This window comes from Triticum aestivum, chromosome 2A, assembly GCF_018294505.1.
Source record: "Triticum aestivum cultivar Chinese Spring chromosome 2A, IWGSC CS RefSeq v2.1, whole genome shotgun sequence".
NCBI lineage: Eukaryota > Viridiplantae > Streptophyta > Magnoliopsida > Poales > Poaceae > Triticum > Triticum aestivum.
In genome coordinates, this window is record NC_057797.1 from 106,812,939 (window position 1) to 106,832,479 (window position 19,541).

Consider the following 19,541-nt stretch of genomic DNA (forward strand, 5'->3'; position numbering starts at 1 on the left):
CCACCTTCACTTGCGCCCATGGGCCTTGTAAGGCCTAGAGTTGTGTTTCGCTCATTTGGGACATACGTCCACCTCTTGGTTCTACACAGATAGATCAACCTCGTAGCGTCTCTTCGAGTTTTTGTTTGATTGAGTTTTAGTGTTTGCTACTCTTGCCATAGACATGATAATCAGGGAGACCTCATGTACTACTATCTTCAGTGCCCCGCCGTGTTAATCAAGTACTTCAATTTATATCTGTAATGACCCTAAAAAACTTATATATACAACTCAAATTGTACATTTTTAATTCTTGCTTGTTCTTTTGTTGCATGCAGCGATTATCTTCGTTATCAGATTGATTGTGTTTTCAACACCGTCAATAATCATTATTAAAGTTGGTTTAGCAATTGCTAAGTCACAGTGTGACTTAGGCTACCATCAAATTTGAATTCGTAGCAATCCGTATTAACACGGCGGTTTTCGGTGTGCAGTCTGACAGCAACGAAAACGTTCGAGTGCTCGACAGGGTGTGTTGTCGGGTATTGGCCTTCTAGCGTTTTGTATGTTTTGTGGTACCCTTAGGCCTAGTCTAGCAAGACGATGTGTAGATTTTTGTGTGGTTTTTCTCAATATAAACCGAGGAGCCATCTTCCCTTTCCTTTTTTGGCACTCGGCATTCCTCCTCGGTGAGAAATCGCGAGCCTCGGTTGGTCTCGGCCCTCCTGTTTAAATGGATTTAGCGGCTCTTCCGTCAACATTAAAAAGGAAAAAAAAAGACTGTTCAGTGTGAATTTCACGTCTTATTTTTTGATGGACACGGTTACACGGCGGTGAAATCACACGCAGTCAGTCAGTCAGTCAAGCAGAGCGCTCCAAGGCAGCTCACCGGTCCCGGGACACGCTTCCCGTCCGCCGAGACAGGTCAGCACGCGCACCCGCGCCTCTGGCGTCCCGCGTGACATCCCCCGTGAACACGTGGTACGCCGGAGCGGGCTCCCGGCGGTCCGGCGCGACGTTTTTCCGCATCCGACGGTGGCCCACCCTCACCGCTGGCCATCCCGGTCTACTCGGTCTCCTCCCGCTATATATTCGCCCAGTGGCCCAAGCAGCCACCCCGGTAGTTGTCGCTCGCTCGCACCAAGAAATACATACATACCACAGCTCTACTGCACTCTCTCCGGTTGATCCATCGGCCTCGAGGTGGGATCCAGCGGGCTCAAACAGGATCGGCACGAGGAGAAATCGCGAGGCTCGGTTGGTGTTGCTCTGCTTTGAGCGAGATGGGCGTGCTCTTCTCGTGTCCCGTGGAGGACGACGGCGAATGCGGCGGCCTCGTCGCGGCGGCGGCGGAGGAGCAGCAGGCGACGTTCCTCAAGGCCTCGCTCGGCTCCGGCAAGCTCCGGATCGAGGGCTCCCTCAGCTTCAAGCGGCTCCAGCTGGTGGAGCCCAAGATCCCCATCGCCGTCACCGCGCCGGTGCCCGTGCCGGTGCCGATGCCGAGGGAGCTCCTCCGGACGCGGTTCGCCGACGCGGCGGTTACGGCGGCGGCGCAGCCGGAGAGCCCCAAGCACGAGGCCGCGGCGGTGACGCTGCAGAAGGTGTACAAGAGCTTCCGGACGCGGCGCCGGCTGGCCGACTGCGCCGTGCTCGTGGAGCAGAACTGGTGGGAGCTGCTGGACTTCGCGCTGCTCAAGCGCAGCTCCGTCTCCTTCTTCGACATCGAGCGGCAGGAGACCGCCGTGTCCAAGTGGGCGCGCGCCAGGACCAGGGCCGCCAAGGTACGTTATTCTCTCATGAAATGCATCAGTTGTTCTTCAAGAAATCTCTCCGATGCCATCTCCATTCGTGAAATTGGACTCATAGTTCGCGTGATTTCAGGTCGGCAAGGGGCTCTCCAAGGATGAGAAGGCTCGGAAGCTCGCATTGCAGCACTGGCTTGAAGCTGTGAGTACTTTTGTCAGAGAAACTGCAGAATGTTCAGTTAACTTTCGTGTTTTTGCCAAGCAATGTGCTCATGTCACTGCTGAATTTTCTGATGAACAGATCGACCCGCGACACCGGTACGGGCACAACCTTCACTACTACTACGACTGCTGGCTGAGGTGCGAAAGCAGGGAGCCTTTCTTCTACTGGTGAGTGCTACAGCTCAACTGATTGTGGTTGTTGGAGTTTCTGAACCTTTGGTCAGATCAAGAGATGATGAAGTTATGACCTTATGGACTGATGATCACCATGTTTGGTTCTTTAGGCTCGACATCGGAGAGGGCAAGGAGATCAACCTCGAGGACCGATGCCCGCGGTCGAAGCTTCTCAGCCAGTGCATCAAGTATCTTGGTCCGGTAAGCTTTTGCAAACAGTTTAGTACATGGGATAAATTTAGAGAATGCAAGTCCATGAGAGTTCAGAAGGACTAATGATTCAAACTGGATTTTTGTTGTGCCTGCAGAAAGAGAGAGAGGAATATGAGGTTGTGATCGAGGATGGCAAGTTCATGTACAAGAACAGCAGGCAGATCCTCGACTCCTCCGGCGGTCCGAGGGACGCAAAGTGGATCTTTGTGCTGAGCACATCCAGGAATCTGTATGTTGGGCAGGTAATGTTCAGGCTTCATATTAGAGTACTATCAACACACAACATAGCATTAGACCTGTCACCTATGTGTACTGGAACTTCATCTAACTTTGTCCAAAACTCTACTTTCTGCAGAAGAAAAAGGGCACATTTCAGCATTCTAGCTTTCTCGCCGGAGGCGCCGCGTCTGCTGCGGGGCGACTCGTTGTCGAAGATGGAGTTCTGAAGGCTATCTGGCCTCACAGTGGGCACTACCGCCCCACAGAAGAGAACTTCCAGGAATTCCAGGACTTCCTCAGAGAGAACAAGGTCGATCTCAGCGATGTTAAGGTGAGCAACCATGCCTGTGACCGATGATTGGGATAGAATGAGAAACTTCCCTAACTGTGGTGAAAATAAAGTTATCCAATTTGCATTTTCTCAAGTTTTCTTTTTGTATGATTGCAGATGAGCCCAACTGAAGAGGATGAGGAGTTCTGGAGCAGGCTCAGAAGCATCCCTTCGGAGCGGTGCACCGATGCCGACAAACCCGAAGAAGAAATGGTTCCTGCTGCAGAAACCATCCCTTGCCAGGCACCTCAGGTCACTGAAACCACACCTGAAAATGTCATCCAACTCCAAGAAACAAGCAAAGATCATAGCCAACCGGAGATGTTCACAAGGCTGGATTCATCGAAAGGCGCCGTAAACATCGAAAAATCAACGACTTCCATGCCTGAAGATCATGAGGAAGACAGCGATGATGATCATGCGGTGGTGCCAAGGGAGAAGATCATTGGGAGGGCCAACTCATATCAGCTGGGGAAGCAAGGGTCCTTCAAGTGGACCACCGGCGCCGGACCCCGGATCATTTGCGTCAGGGACTACCCGCCGGAGCTGCAGCACCGGGCGCTGGAGGAGGTGCACCTGTCGCCGAGGAGGAGCGGCAGGCCGACGTCGAGGTTCTCGTCGCCGCAGAGGGGCGGCAGCCCGATGTCGAGAGGGTGTGAACCCCTGGCGCCGAGAGAGGCGTTCCATGCCACGCATCTGCAGCAAGGATTACTGATCAGTTTATGATGAACGAGCTATTCTTGTTCATAAGTTGTGCATATGGATAGAGGAATAAAGTCACCTATATATGGAGTAAAAAGAGGTACTCCCCCCGTGTAGATCTTGTAGTGATGTATGTATACGTGATGTTCAAATTGGACACAAGTGCAGAGATCAATACAAATTCTTTCATTTATTGGTTTTTTATTCCACTTCCGAGAGAATGCAATTTCCAAGTACAGAACGGGTGTGCCTTGGAGTTTTAAGGCAATCTCATCGGAAGGAATGGAACTTCGGAATGCCAAGGTTTTATCTCATAGAAGTGCCCAGCCAAAACTTGTTGAATATGATTATTATAATCTTCAAAAATTAGCAAATGCTAAAAAAATTGAAGTCCAGAAATGACAGGGCCTTCAAAGAGAGCATATCAAAGAGAACATAAAACCTTCAAAATCACCATATTTTGTCAAAATGCGCGACAAAATTTGAAATTAAGGATTGGTGGGGCCTTCTCACAGAGAAAAGACACCCTTAAAAAATTAGGGTATGCTGCTTAGTGTGGCGTGCACACGGTATTTCTTTAGTAAAAGGAAAGATTAGTTCGCTTTGTGCTCACAATGCAGCTGCGTGCCTTTCACCATTCGCACTACGCCCCCTTATGTAGCCCAGCTCCTTCCCCTCTCTCCCTTGCCCAGGCGACGTGGGACTAATCAAAACGGCTGGCTCCTCCTGCCCTCCTCGCCTTTGACGCCAAAGGCCCAAACAGGCAAAAGGCCCATAGGCACAACAGTGACGCCAATGGCCCAAACAAAGCAGTAGTACTATATGCCATTCCAGCAAAGTAGTTGTAGCTCCAACTACTGGCTTGGAAATAGTTCCTGTGGGAAAAGCCATAGGAGGCAGTGGTGATCCTATCAGCCCGCCGCCAAAATAAGACCGAAGAGGGTCAGGACAGGCCAACAGGGAGAAAGATTGGGGCCGGACAAGATCAGCTCAAGCAACATGAAGAAACAATAGTAGGAGGAAAATCAAATGATGGGCGTTTGGCGGCCTCCCCGGCGGAGGACCGCCGGGCCCAATGAATCTTCTATGCTGGAATTGTCGGGGGATTGGCAACGCCCCGACAATTCAAGAGCTTCGCGAACTTGCGATCAAGTTTGCCCGGAAGGTGCTTTGCATTGTAGAGACTCAGATTAGTAGAGCTCGAGCTGAAAAAATAGCAGGTACTATAGGATATGATAATGCTTTTGGTGTTGATCCCACTGGTCGTAGTGGTGGACTATGTATTTTTTGGAACAATGAAATAAAGGTTGAAAATTTGGATTACTCGAAGTACCACCTAGATGCAAAAATTTCTGATCTGGGGGGGTTCCTCCTGGAGATTAACATGTTTCTATGGTGAGGCGCAGACTCATCTGCGCCACCATACGTGGAGCACTATGAAGAACCTTTCAACAACAGAGAATCTCCCGTGGGTTTGTATTGGTGACTTTAACGAGGTGCTGCGCCATGATGAGCATGATGGCATTGGAACTAGAAGTCAGTCGCAGATTGAAAATTACAGAGATGCAGTTGATGTCTGTGGTTTACTTGATCTGGGCTATAGTGGCACGAGATGGACCTATGAAAAGGTCACAGGCGGCTCCTACACCAGGGTCTGGCTGGATAGGGCCCTTGCGACATCGGATTGGTGTCAGCTCTTCCCATTTGCAGCAGTGAAACACTTAACTGCCGCAACCTCGGACCACTCACCCATCCTTTTGCAGCTTGAAGTAGAACGCAACAGAAGGACGAAGCCTTTCAGGTATGAGACGATGTGGGATACACATGCAGATTTAAAAGATACCATCCGATTATCATGGCAGCCGGAAAATCAAGTGCTCACGGCTCAGGAGGTCCGAGCGAAACTGCAAGCACTTGCTGCTGATCTTGGGGACTGGAGTAAAACCACCTTTGGCAGCGTCCGTGGGGAGATTCGGAAACTAAAGAAGGAGTTGGAAAGGCTACGGAATAGTCCCATCAGAACGGGCCCGAGTCATGTTGAGATTAAGATCAACGATCGTCTGATAGAGCTTTATTTGAGAGAAGAATTAATGTGGAGACAACGCTCTAGGGTACAATGGTTATCAGAAGGAGACCGGAATACCCATTTCTTCCATCTTCGGGCGTCTATGCGAAGACGCAAGAACTTGATTAAGGCGCTTCAAAAGCCGGATGGCCAGGTAACAGAAAGCTTGACGGAGATGCAACAACTTGCCAATGAGTATTACCAGCTTCTTTACACTTCAGAAGGTGTCCAGGGTATGGAGGAAGTGTTAGCACATGTCCCGGTCAAGGCGACAGCAGCCATGAACGCCCAGCTGGTTGGCTCCATATGATGATAAGGAGGTCAAAACTGCGCTCTTCCAAATGTTTCCGACCAAGGCTCCTGGTCCGGACGGTTTTCCCACACACTTCTTCCAAAGGCACTGGGATGTGTGTGGTGATTCAGTGACTAAAACTGTTTTGGGAATTGTTCGAGGAGAGGAAAGTCCGGCCTGTGTAAATGATACCCTACTGGTGCTCATACCGAAGGTATCCAACCCCACTCTCCTATCACAATTCCGACCCATTGCTCTTTGTAATGTGTTTTATAAAATTGCATCAGAAGTTCTGTCTAACCGACTGAAGGTCATTTTACCGGAGATCATATCTGAGGAACAGTCGGCGTTTGTCCCAGGGAGGCTCATCTCTGACAATATAATTTCTGCTTATGAGTGTTTGCATTTTATGAAAAAGAACAGATCAAAAACAATAATTACTGTGCTCTCAAGTTGGATATGATGAAAGCCCATGATAGAGTGGAATGGAGAGTTATCTGAAAGCTATCATGGAGAAACTGGGCTTTGCTGCACCATGGGTTTCAGTGATTATGAATATGGTGAGCTCAGTTTCCTTCTCGGTCATGTTCAATGGAAGTAAGTTAGAGGAGTTCAGACCTTCTCGTGGTATTCGTCAGGGAGATCCTATCTCTCCATATCTTTTCTTGTTGGCAGCAGAGGGCCTTTCGTGCCTATTAAAATCCCAACAACAGTCATCCCAACTTTGCGGCATTAAGGTAGCACCGACGGCTCCGGAGGTGAACCACCTTTTATTCGCGGATGATAGCCTGCTGTTTTTCAGGGCAAGCATTGATGGAGCTGAAAGGGTGTCACACCTGTTGGATACTTATTGCATGGCTTCAGGTCAGAAAGTTAATAAGGAGAAGTCGTCAATTTTCTTTAGTAAGAAGACCCCAGAGATTGTCAAAACAGCCATCAAAGGGGCATCTTCAGGTCCCAAATGAGTCCTTGAGTGACCGGTATTTGGGGATGCCTACTGATGTAGGGCATTCTAAAAAAGGCACATTTAAGTATTTGAGTGATCGTGTATGGGATAAGGTGAAGGGATGGATGAGCAAGTGTCTTTCATCGGGAGGCAAAGAGGTACTGATTAAATCTGTGGCACAAGCTATCCCGGTATTTTCAATGTCTTGTTTCAAACTCCCTAGAGGTTTATGCGATCATATCAAGTCTATCATCCGCAAATTCTGGTGGGGATGTAAGCAAGGTGAAAGGAAGTCGGCTTGGGTCTCATGGGAAGTTATGACACGGCCAAAGTATTTGGGGGGTCTCGGTTTCAGGGACTTGGAGTTGTTTAACCTTGCTTTGCTAGCAAGGCAGGCGTGGAGACTTTTACAAGAACCTTCATCTCTTAGTGCAAGGATCCTCAAGGCGTCATATTTCCCCAATGGCTCTATTCTAACAGCCGAACTTGGTTCTCGACCTTCCCAGGTTTGGAGAGCAATTCTTGATGGAAGGGACATGCTCAAACAGGGAATTATACGAAGAATAGGTAATGGCAGGACGACTAACATCTGGGAAGACAACTGGATTCCTAAAGATATGGTGCCAAGACCGATCACATCACTTATCCCAGATCCACCTGTGTGGGTTTCAGACTTATTACAGCCGGCCAATGCCTCTTGGGACGTGCAGCTAATTCGCTCCATTTTTCTGCCAATTGATGCGGAAGCCATTCTCAGGATCCCAGTTTGTACTCGTAATGTTGAAGATTTCTAGGCGTGGGCTCCGGACAAGAAGGGAAGATTTTCTGTCAGTTCAGCTTACAAGTTCATGGTGAAGACAAAACTCCAACGAGAAAGCTGGCTAGAGGGGAGAGGAGGAGCTTCGAATGACGAGGCAGAACGTTCGGGATGGTCCTCGCTTTGGAGTTTAACTGTTCCTTCAAAGGTCAAAGTTTTCATGTGGAGATTGGCGAGGCATTCACTCCCAACTACTGATCTGCTCCATAATCGGAACATGTCAGTCCGGGATGCGTGTCCTCTATGCGGCTGTCAAGATTCTTGGAGGCACGCGCTTATCTCCTGTACGATGTCTCGCAGTGTTTGGGCCCTCTCGGATGATCAGCTGGTCTCGGCCATGACAATGATTGAGGAACCAAATGCTAAGAACTGGATGTTTGAGCTTAATGAGTCCATGGATCATGAGCAGTTCACAAAGATGGTAATCACATTATGGGCAGTATGGTATGCTCATCGAAAAGCCATACATGAGGCGATCTTTCAAAGCCTGGTGCAAACAATATCTTTTGTTGAGGCGTATATCCATGAGCTGAAGCAGCTACAGCGACCTAGAACTCAATCTACGGTTCCAAGTGCAGCACCGCAGCGCCAAGAAGAAAGATGGCTACCCCCCCATCCGACTGTTGCAAGATCAATGCCGATGGAGCAGTAGCCCGGCACAGAGGAGGAGGAACTGTGGCAGCGGTATGCAGAGACCATCGTGGTGCCTACTTGGGATCATCATCGGTGGCCTTCCCAGGTGTTCTTGATCCGGTTATGTTAGAGACATACGCCTGCAGAGAAGCTTTGGCACTCGCAGAAGACCTCAATCTTCAGAAATTCGTCATTGCATCGGACTGTCAGGAGGTGATCAACGACATCAACAGAGGGACGGGGGGTCCCCATGCAGCTATAGTACATGAAATCATACGTCGGCAGTCGAGTTTTCAATTTAGCTCTTTTATTCATGAGCGTAGAAACCATAATTTCGAGGCTCACAAACTTGCCAAGTTTGCTTGTAATTTAGATCGGGGTAGACATGTATGGCTGGGTATGCCTCATAACCTGACCATTGTACCGATGAATATTATCTTGGAATAAAGCTTGGCAGGTTATTCTCAAAAAAAGAAGAAGCAAAGTTCAAAAAAAAAAGTGCCATCCTAGCAGGCACAGCGGCGTGTGTTGCCTAGCATGGAGCAATATCGCTGGCCGGTACGATGCTACGCAAGAGCTGCGACCGACCCCACAACCAGAGACACACTTCAAGCAGCCTTTTCAAGTTGCAGTTCATGCAGGTGCTTAGCTTAGCTTAGCTTAGGCCCTCCCAGTGCTTCACGGTGTACAGATGCTAAGGGTGTCACATAGGTAAGAAAGTGGTGTGGCAAAGCAATTAAAGAAGAGAAAGAACATTATGGTGACTCCAGAAGGAAACGATGCTAAGCGCGTGGACCAATGCAAAATGACTTTCAACCAATGGATGATGGAGTTTAATTGTTAAACAATTCAATGAGGAAAGCTTAGCTACTCCCTCCGTCCGGGTGTATAAGTCATTCACGTAGTTCTAGGTCATCGATTTGAGGAATTAAATATGTGTTATATGTCATGAAAAGTATACCACTAGATTTCCACACGGATGTAGTTTCTAAATATATATTTTTTGTCACATATAATACATATTTAGATAGTTAAATTATCGACCTAGAACTACGCGAATGACTTATACACCGGGACGGAGGTAGTACAAAAGTTAAGCACCTATGCATTAAGGAGACTAGTTGCTAAGATTTTTAATGCACTTAGCACCTCATGTAAGCAACAATGCATTGGAAGTAACCTTACAGTAGCTATCATGTGCCCTAAGCCGAACGATATGCGAGGAGCACAGGCGTTGAGAAAAGATTCCCAGTGCGTAGACTTTGGCTACATAATTATTCGGTCGGTTTAATTTGCCGATCTCAATTATTCAGACAAATGACCTAAGCAAGTGCACATATAGAAATACTTGTACATACCACTCCCCTCGTTTCTTTTTTTTCGATAAAGATTCCCTTTGTTTCTAAATATAAGTTTTTTTGGAGATTTTAATTTAAACTACATAAGAAACAAAATACATCTATATTCATCCGTATGTAGTCTATATTCAAATTTCTAAAAAGACTTATATTTAGTAACCGAGGGAGTAAATGTTAACACATTATCAAGGCCATCGATAAGCCATGCTGTTAGCTGATTTATTCTTCTTCTGAAATGATGTTAGCTGAGATTAGTTAGCAATGCTAGTTCATGCGCGCGGCATCATGTGGGGGCAGCTCGCGAGTAGCCAGCAGTCCGTGCAAATCTATGGCCAAAGAGAAGAGAAAACTATTTTGACAAGAACCTTCCAAGAAGCTTCTTGGATTGCATCTTATCATCGTGTGCGTATCCGTATATGGAACAAAATCAAGCAGCTTGTATGCATTTGTGCCTATGGTATGTGTCATAGTATATGGTAAAGCTTCGCCGCCTTTTGTTTATTTCTGCTCACGGACTTGTGTGTCATGGCTCGTGCAATTAGTAGGCAGATCTAGCTTCTTGTCGAAGGCATCTCGCGAGAGAGGAGACTGCCAAGGCCAAGACGGCATGGCACACGAAGGAGCGGACCTGTGCCATCTGTCGCCTCTGCGGCTATGTCTCCTCAACGTTGGACACTGGCACGACGAGCAAGGACAACGACGATGATGATCCTCCCGCCGCGGACGCCTGCACGAACGAGTACTACCACCGCTCCAATGACTGCAAGGGGGAGGGCCCGACCAAGAAATGGCGATCTCCGCCTCCCCGCCCCCTCTAGCTAATATAGTTTGTACGTAGTTTAATCTATTCGGCGTAGAACTGTATCCGAAGAACCATGCCCGTTGTGAACTATATCTTTTGGGTCTGATCCTGGTATATATTTCTTGTTTGATCTATATTGTCATGTTGATCTATGTTTACATGCTTTGTATGAATTTAGATCGGACATATGAAGACCGCGGTTGTGGACAGGAAGAAATGGGGTGCGTCCGGTCATTGCCCGCGGCCGCGTCTGACCGTGCCCATGGGCATATAGGACCCATAGTAGGTTGTTGAAAATATGCCCTATACACTACCGGAACAGGGCTCGATGCCGACGGCCAAAAGTATGCCGACGGCCATCGTCGGCATATTCTAGACTATGCCGACAGCTGGCCTCAGGCCGTCGGCGTACAACGGCCGTTGGGCTATCCCAGTATACGCCGACGGCCCCCGTCGGCAAAGAACGACCGTCGGCATAGATGAATCTACGCCTACAGCTGCCGTCGGGTCTACACGGAGGGGATGTAGCTGTGGGTTTGGCCCGGATGTTGCTTCCAGGTGTCCCTCTGTGCTGACCTGACACAACCGGGTGGAGAGGTCCACTGTTCAAAGCCCGTCCGTGGGAAGTCAAAGGGCTAGATCTCGTGGTCAACCGCTCCATGGTTAGGCGGGACGGGGGCCCTGGGGGTAGCAATGCCACCGGAGCGTCGCACCGGCCACTCATACATGCGGGGTGGTGTTGTGGCATGTCCGAAGAGGCGGCACGCGTCTCCGGGACGTGGCCCCCCTCACGGACGGCGCCGCCGCCGGCACCTGGAGGGGGGAAACGGACGCGTCGGGTCTACACGGAGGGGATGTAGCTGTGGGTTTGGCCCGAATGTTGCTCCCAGGTGTCCCTCTGTGCTGACCTGACACAACCGGGTGGAGAGGTCCACTATTCAAAGTCCGTCCGTGGGAAGTCAAAGGGCTAGATATCGTGGTTAACCGCTCCAGGGTTAGGCGAGACGAGGGCCCTGGGGGGTAGCAATGCCACCGGAGCGTCGCACCGGCCCCTCATACATGCGGGGTGGTGTTGTGGCATGTCCGAAGAGGCGGCACGCGTCTCCGGGACGTGAACCCCTCACGGACGGCGCCGCCACCGGCACCTGGAGGGGTGAGGGAGTCCTGGATTAGGGGGTGTTCGGATAGTCAGACTATACCTTCAGCCGGACTCCTGGACTATGAAGATACAAGATTGAAGATTTCGTCCCGTGCTCGGAAAGGACTTTCCTTGGCGTGGAAGGCAAGCTTGGCGATACGGATATACAGATCTCCTACCATTGTAACCGACTTTGTGTAACCCTAACCCTCTCCGGTGTCTATATAAACCGGAGGGTTTTAGTCCGTAGGACAACATATACAACAACAATCATACCATAGGCTAGCTTCTAGGGTTTAGCCTCTCCGATCTCGTGGTAGATCTACTCTTGTACTACCCATATCATCAATATTAATCAAGCAGGACGTAGGATTTTACCTCCATTGAGAGGGCCTGAACCTGGGTAAAACTTCGTGTCCCTTGCCTCCTATTACCATCTGGCCTAGACACACAGTTCGGGACCCCCTATCCGAGATCCGTCGGTTTTGACACTGACATTGGTGCTTTCACTGAGAGTTCCTCTGTGTCATCGCCGTCAGGCTTGATGGCTCCTACGATCATCAATAGCGACGTAGTCCAGGGTGAGACCTTCCTCCCCGGACAAATCTTCGTCTTCGGTGGCTTCGCACTGCGGGCCAATTCACTTGGCCATCTGGAGCAGATCGAAAGCTACGCCTCTGGCCGTCAGGTCAGATTTGGAAGTTTAAACTACACGGCTGACATCCGCGGGGACTCGATCTTCAACGGATTCGAGCCACTGCCGAGCGCGCCGCACTGTCACGACGAGCATGATTTATCTCTACCGCCGAACAGTGCCCTGGAGGCCGCACCTGCATCGGTTTCGACCCTTAATTCGGAGCCGACCGCGCCGATCGAGGACGGCTGGTTGGATGCCGCCTCGGGGGCTGCGATCCCAAATGCCAGCCCCGCACTCTATGAGACTCGTGACTCCAAGGAGCTGGACTCCTCTCCAGACTCCGAACCCTCCGCGCCCCTGCCGATCGAATTCGATTGGGCACCGATCATGGAGTTTACTGCCGCCGACATCTTTCAGCACTCGCCTTTTGGTGATATTCTGAAGACACTAAAGTCTCTCTCTTTATCAGGAGAGCCCTGGCCGGATTACGGTCAGCAAGGTTGGGATACGGAGGATAAAGAAATTCAAAGCCCACCCACCACCCACTTTGTAGCCACTGTCGACGATTTAACCGACATGCTCGACTTCGACTCCGAAGACATCGACGGTATGGACGCTGATGAATGAGACGATGAAGAACCAATGCCTATTGGGCCCTGGAACGCCACCTCGTCATATGATGTATACATGGTGGACGCACAGAAGATGACGACGAGGAACAGAAGGACGCACCGAAGGCTTGTCCCCTCGAAAAGTAGTCAAAGCGGCGGCGCAAGCGCCGCCCCAAATCCCGGCTCGATAGAAATAGCGACCACACAGACCCAATGCTGGAGCAGGGCGAACCGCTGTCGGACAACGGCAATCCGGATAATCAAACAGAACAAACAAATTCTATCAAGGATAATGGTCCGGACGACATAACGCCGGACAGGCACCCGGAGCAGCAGAATGCCCGTAAAAGGCTTGTTGCCACCGCGAGGAGTCTTAAAAAGCAGAAGCAAAGGCTCAAGGCCGCGCAAGACACACTCCAAATCAGATGGAGTAAAATGCTCAACACTGCAGCGAAGTACGGCGACAATCACCCCTCCAAGAGCTACCCAAAGCGAAAGCTGCTACCCGATTTCGATGAGGAGGCCTCAGACCCCCCACAACCAAATATCAAAGCAGCCACCTGGTCGGATAGACGACCCCTCTACCAACACAGAGCGGCATACAACGCCGCTCACAATACAACACGCGACCCATGCGAGGGCTCGCACCCAAAGGACGGCGCCACAAGATCCATCTATGGACCACGCAAGCGCGCCCCAGAATACAATGCAACACAACAAACATCTGAACAACGCGGTACACCCAGCTACAGGGGTGCCGCACACCTCCTATGTTTCACCGATGAGGTGCTGGACCATGAATTTCCAGAGAGATTCAAGCCCGTAAAGATAGAGGCATACGACGGAACAACAGACCCTGGGGTCTGGATTGAGGACTACATCCTTCATATCCATATGGCTCGAGGAGATGATCTCCATGCCATCAAGTACTTACCCCTCAAGCTCAAAGGGCCAGCTCGTCACTGGCTCAAAGGCCTCCCCGAAAGCTCCACTGGAAGCTGGGAACAGCTCGAAGACGCCTTTCGGGCAAATTTTCAAGGGACTTATGTCCGACCTTTGGATGCGGATGACTTGAGTCATATAACTCAACAGCCCGGAGAGTCAGCCCGAAAGCTTTGGAGCAGGTTTCTTACTAAAAAGAACCAGATTGTCGACTGTCCGGACGCCAAAGCCTTGGCAGCTTTCAAGCATAGCGTCCGTGACGAATGGCTCGCCAGACACCTCGGCCGAAATAAGCCGAGAACGATGGCCGCATTAACAAACCTCATGACCCGCTTTTGCGCGGGTGAGGACAGCTGGCTAGCCAGATGCAACACCAGTGACCCCAGTACATCTGAAGTTAGAGATGGAAACGGGAAATCACGGCGCAACAACAATAACAAACGCCGGAATAAAGAAGACAACATGAAGGGCACGACAGTAAATGCCGGATTCAAAAGCTCTCGGCTAGGTCAAAAGCCGCCCCCAAAGGCACCAGGGATGAACTGTCCAGCCTCAACAAAATTCTGGACCAAGTATGTCAGATCCATAGTACCCCTGGTAAACCTGCTAATTATACCCACAGAGAATGTTGGGTCTTCAAGCAGTCCGGCAAGCTCAACGCCGTACATAAGGGGGAGGATACACCAAGTGAAGACGAGGGCGAGCCCCCCAAGCAAGACACAGGGGAACAAAAGAAATTTCCACCAGAAGTCAAAACAGTAAACGTGTTACACGTGATCAAGGGAAAAAACAATGCGGCACTCCCAGGAAAATATACCCAAGTGCCTGTCACCGCGAAGTCCTGCCACTGGTCGTCTCAACCGATCACTTTCGACCATCGCGATTACTCAGCAAGTATCCGACACGCAGGATGGGCTGCCCTGGTATTAGACCCAGTAATTGGCGGATATCACTTCACACGAGTCTTGATGGACGGCGGCAGTAGCCTAAACCTAATATATCAGGATACAATCCGTGGGATGGGGTTAGACCCAACACAAATTCGCAATAGCAATACTACCTTTAAAGGAGTAACGCCAGGCCCAGGGGCTCGTTGTACGGGCTCCCTCCTACTACAAGTTATATTCGGCTCCCCCGATAACTTCCATCGCAAGCATTTAACTTTCCATATCGCTCTGTTTCAAAGTGGCTATCAAGCACTGCTCGAACGCGAAGCTTTCGCTTGCTTTAATGCAATACCACACTACGCCTCCCTCACACTCAAGATGCCCGGTCCACGTGGCATCATTACAGTGCACGGAAATATCAAGCGATATCTGCGCGCCGAAGAGAGTGAGGCTGCCTTGGCAGCCGCACACTAAAGGCGTCTGGACCAGCGAAAGCATCCAATAGGTCGTCAAGACCTCAGACACAACTAATCGAGTCCGGCGCCGCTACTTATACCAAATAAACGGTCACACCCCTATTTGTCAATACAAGGGGCTCAACACGCGCAGACAAGTGGCAATTTCTTCTCATCTTGAATTATACATGGTTTCTTTAACAAACTATCTTTTTGCACGACAACTTTTTCACCTAAATTCCTCTCTTTTACAGACGATCATCGTGCTACACCCATCCAGGATACGGCACAACGGAGACACAGGCGCAGACGTGCAGCAGGGACCCGCTCCAAGGATTCTTTTTAGATTAAGACCCTGCGTAAACCTTTTTTACTGTTTCTTGTTGGTACATATCCACCGTTGAGAAGGATGCTGACGTCTTGGCATGTGGCCACGCCAGAACAATGCACGTACTTGGACACAAGGGGCTTCTTACAAAGGCCATTATGTAGGCCCGGTTTATACCACAAAGGCCGAATACCTTAGGGAGTGTTCGGCGTCGCGAGTTTGGCCCTATATGCATCAGCTCCGAATCATTGTCTTTGGTAAAATGTTGGGTTTGCCCGGCTCCTGTGTTTTGGTGCCTTACGTTCCTCTTTACCGGCTAAGGTAGCACCAGGAGAACTACTGCGATTGTGCCCTGGTTCATCCGGACGAGCACCTCAGTAGAGAAAGCCGAAAACTGACTGTCATGATATAGCGTGAGACTGGTCAACCACTCAATGACCTGTGGGAATGTTAGAATTCCTCCGCCTTAACGAAGGGCCGTTTTCCGGCCAGGCATGTACGCACCTCGGGATCGGGTGAGTGCGGAGCCACCAGGGGCTATCTAGTAGCCCCACTGTCAAACTCCTATGGCTAAGTGAAAGTGCTAAAGTATTATAGTCCGGTTGCCTCGCTCGCTCCGCTATCACCTCCTTAATAGGACCAAGACGTTGGGTTAAGTGTGAACGCGTGTTTTTGCAAGCACCTCCGCATTATATGCATGGGGGTTGAAGCCGACGACTGCAATCTTTCAGGTTATACACATGTATACATAAACGGCCGCCCAGGAGGCATCATACTACTTTCAGGCAAAAGTATAAAAATAGACTTATAAAAATCTATAAAAGCATGTCGCCTACAATGAGATTACATATCACTCAAACATAATATTTTTTGAGCACTGTGTCTCTATCAAACGAGCACCCTCAAGAACTTCTTCAAAGTAGTGCTCAGCAGCCCTTCGACCTATGGCCGAATCCCGCGCTACAACAATGGTAGCATCCATCTCCGCCCAGTATGCTTTAACACGGGCAAAGGCCATTCATGTGCCCTCAATGCACGCCGACCTCTTCATCGCGTTAATGCGCGACACCACGTCAAGGAACTGCTGCACCAAGCTGAAATAGCTGTTCGGTTTTGACCTTTCCGGTCACAGCTGATCCACAACAGACCTCATGGAGAGTCCGGACAACCTATTTAGTTCGACCCATTCGGCTAATTGGTCAGTCAATGAAAGCGGACGCTCGGGAGAATGGAATTGTCTCCAAAATAGTTGGTCTACTTCACGGTCCGTCCGACCCTGGAAATACTTGGCCGCATCGGCAGCGCTCGCCGCCAAATCCATATATACATCCTCCGAACTCCACAGCCGATCCAGAGGGGCATACCGTGGATCTCCGAACTTCCTCCGCAACATAAAGGATTTCCTAGCTACAATATCCCCGGCTTCCCGCAGCTCCTCCTTCTTTGCCCTCATAGCAGAGCGGAGGTCCTTTTTCGTCGCAACAGCCTTCTCAAGGTCCGATGCCTTCGCTTGGTTTTCCTTTTCAAGAACCCGGCAACGGTCGGCGGTGGCTTTTAATTCTATGGCCATCTTGGCCATCTTGTCTCGGCTCTCGCCATGTGCGGCCTTCTCGGCTTGCAACTCTTCGGCCGCCTTCAAAGCAGCCACATTACCCAAGCTCGCTTGTTTCTTGGCTCGGGCAAGTTCTGCCCGCAAGGCTTCAATAGTGGCATCTCCATCTGCAGTCACAACATATTAAAGATACTGGCATCATGCTGCTCTTCCTATGTGGCCTTTACTAGATAATGACACTTACCCTGTGCCTCATCAAGCCTTTTGTTAACAAGCTTGATGTCGGCGTCTGCCGCATCCAACTGCCGTTCTAAATGGGCAAATTCGCTAGTCCGGCTAGCCACCGACGCTTCCATCACCTGCACATAGAGGCAGTATGGTTATTACCTGGGAATATGATCCTCTGTTCGCCGTCGTTTCCGACGACAACCAGAGTCTCAGGGGCTACTATCTACACAGGGCACACCTAGCATGTGCAAGACTATCATACATTCTTTTACGTACCTCAAAGCCTGTTAGTAGACTCATAAAAGCTTCATGCAATCCGCTTTCGGCGGACTATATTCTCTCCATCATCGTATCCATCAGCACACGATGTTCATCCGAGATGGCCGCTCGCCCCACCAGCTCCCTCAGAACATCCGATCGCACACTATACGGTGCCGGACTCTTTTGTCTGCTCTCTTCGGGAGCTGGACACTGGGAGCTTCGGGGGTCAATGGGATTATCTTCCGGTCTCACCGAACTCGGAGAGGCCCTCCACGACGACACTTCAGGGTCGCCCGCTTCCGGAGCGGAGGAGTTCGGAGGAGGCGTTTCGCTCTCCATCATCTATGGAAGAAGATCCCCCGAAGACGAGCTCATTTGAGAGGGGCTAAGGCTTGAACTGCAAAAATATATGCGGTGGTTATTTTCTCAGAAGAAAAAGATGGCATATATGTACTATTAAAGTATTTCGGGTCACTTACGACTCGCGGGAGAATTGATCCCCCCGCGGACTTTGTGCGGCAACAGCGTCCCCCAAGGTAGGACCCCTGTGGGAGACTTCTTCCGTTTGGAAGCTTCGGCTTCCGAATCCCCGGGCGCAGTCCTTTTCCTCTTCTGGTCGTCTTCCTTCATGGAGACGCTCGCTCCCTCGGCTAGAGTGGGCAGCGTTGGGGGCCCGTGTCCGCCTGTACTATCCTCCCCGTATCTTCCTTCAAGGGCTCCGGGCAGGGTGCGACCTGGAGCATCTTGCCTATAATCTAGGAATCCTAGAAGCGGTTGGGTTACCCACGCCCGTATTGATGAGAATCCCGGAATAAGGGGACACGATCTCTGCTTTAACAAGACGTGCCAAGGAAACCGCCTCGCATTACGCGCTGGGGTGGGATAATAAAACGACTTGGATAAAGGCTTGGCCGTGGTGTGTCACACTACGGAATACATCAGCAGATTAGATTTGTGTAAATGTTATTCTCTCTATGGCAATATGTGGAAACTTATTTTGCAGAGCCGGACACTATCTTTGTGTTCAAAATCTTCTATGAAGTACTTGGAGGAGGAACCCGCCTTGCAATGCCGAAGACAATCTGCGCGCCGGACTCGTCGTCATTGAAGCCTGGTTCTGGGGCTACTGAGGGAGTCCTGGATTAGGGGGTGTTCGGATAGCCGGACTATACCTTCAGTCGGACTCCTGGACTATGAAGATACAAGATTGAAGACTTCGTCCCGTGTCTGGAAAGGACTTTCCTTGGCGTGGAAGGCAAGCTCGGCGATACGGATATACAGATCTCCTACCACTGTAACCGACTTTGTGTAACCCTAACCCTCTCCGGTGTCTATATAAATCGGAGGGTTTTAATCCGTAGGACAACATATACAACAACAATCATACCATAGGCTAGCTTCTAGGGTTTAGTCTCTCCGATCTCGTGGTAGATTTACTCTTGTACTACCCATATCATCAATATTAATCAAGCAGGACGTAGGGTTTTACCTCCATCGAGAGGGCCCGAACCTGGGTAAAACTTCGTGTCCCTTGCCTCCTGTTACCATCCGGCCTAGACGCACAGTTCGGGACCCCCTACCCGAGATCCGCCAGTTTTGACACCAACAAGGGGGGAAACGGACGCGTCCCGTCTACATAGAGGGGATGTAGCTGTGGGTTTGGTCCGGATGTTGCTCCCAGGTGTCCCTCTGTGTTGACATGACACAACTGGGTGGAGAGGTCCACTGTTCAAAGCTCGTCCCTGGGAAGTCAAAGGGCTAGATATAGTGGTCAACCGCTCCAGGGTTAAGTGGGACGGGGGCCCGGGGGGGGGGGGGTAGCAATGCCATCGGAGCATCGCACCGGCCCCTCATACATGCGGGGTGGTGTTGTGGCATGTCCGAAGAGGCGGCACGCGTCTCCGGGACGTGGCCCCCCTCACGGACTGCACCGCCGCCGGCACCTGGAGGGGGGAAACTTACTCATCGGGTCTACACGGAGGGGATGTAGCTGTGGGTTCGTCC

At 50.4% G+C, this 19,541-nt stretch overlaps 1 protein-coding gene and 1 pseudogene across 2 annotated transcripts; one reads left to right on the forward strand and one right to left on the reverse strand.

The window, feature by feature from the left end:
• Positions 1 to 1,089: 1,089 nt before the first annotated feature.
• On the forward strand, positions 1,090 to 3,789 carry LOC123187845 (IQ domain-containing protein IQM2). 2 transcript variants are annotated; one of them, XM_044599807.1, is made up of 7 exons: positions 1,091 to 1,760; positions 1,861 to 1,926; positions 2,026 to 2,114; positions 2,231 to 2,321; positions 2,429 to 2,575; positions 2,689 to 2,883; positions 3,001 to 3,789. In XM_044599807.1, the coding sequence occupies exons 1-7, from the start codon at positions 1,263 to 1,265 to the stop codon at positions 3,607 to 3,609; spliced, it is 1,695 nt and encodes a 564-aa protein (XP_044455742.1). In that variant the 5' UTR covers positions 1,091 to 1,262; the 3' UTR covers positions 3,610 to 3,789. The 2 variants fall into 2 exon arrangements, with proteins under 2 accessions (XP_044455741.1, XP_044455742.1); XM_044599806.1 differs by having other exon boundaries at positions 1,090 to 1,760; positions 1,861 to 2,114.
• A 306-nt stretch (positions 3,790 to 4,095) lies between these two features.
• LOC123038374 (uncharacterized) lies at positions 4,096 to 4,207 on the reverse strand (annotated as a pseudogene).
• Between the last annotated feature and the right edge of the window lie 15,334 nt (positions 4,208 to 19,541).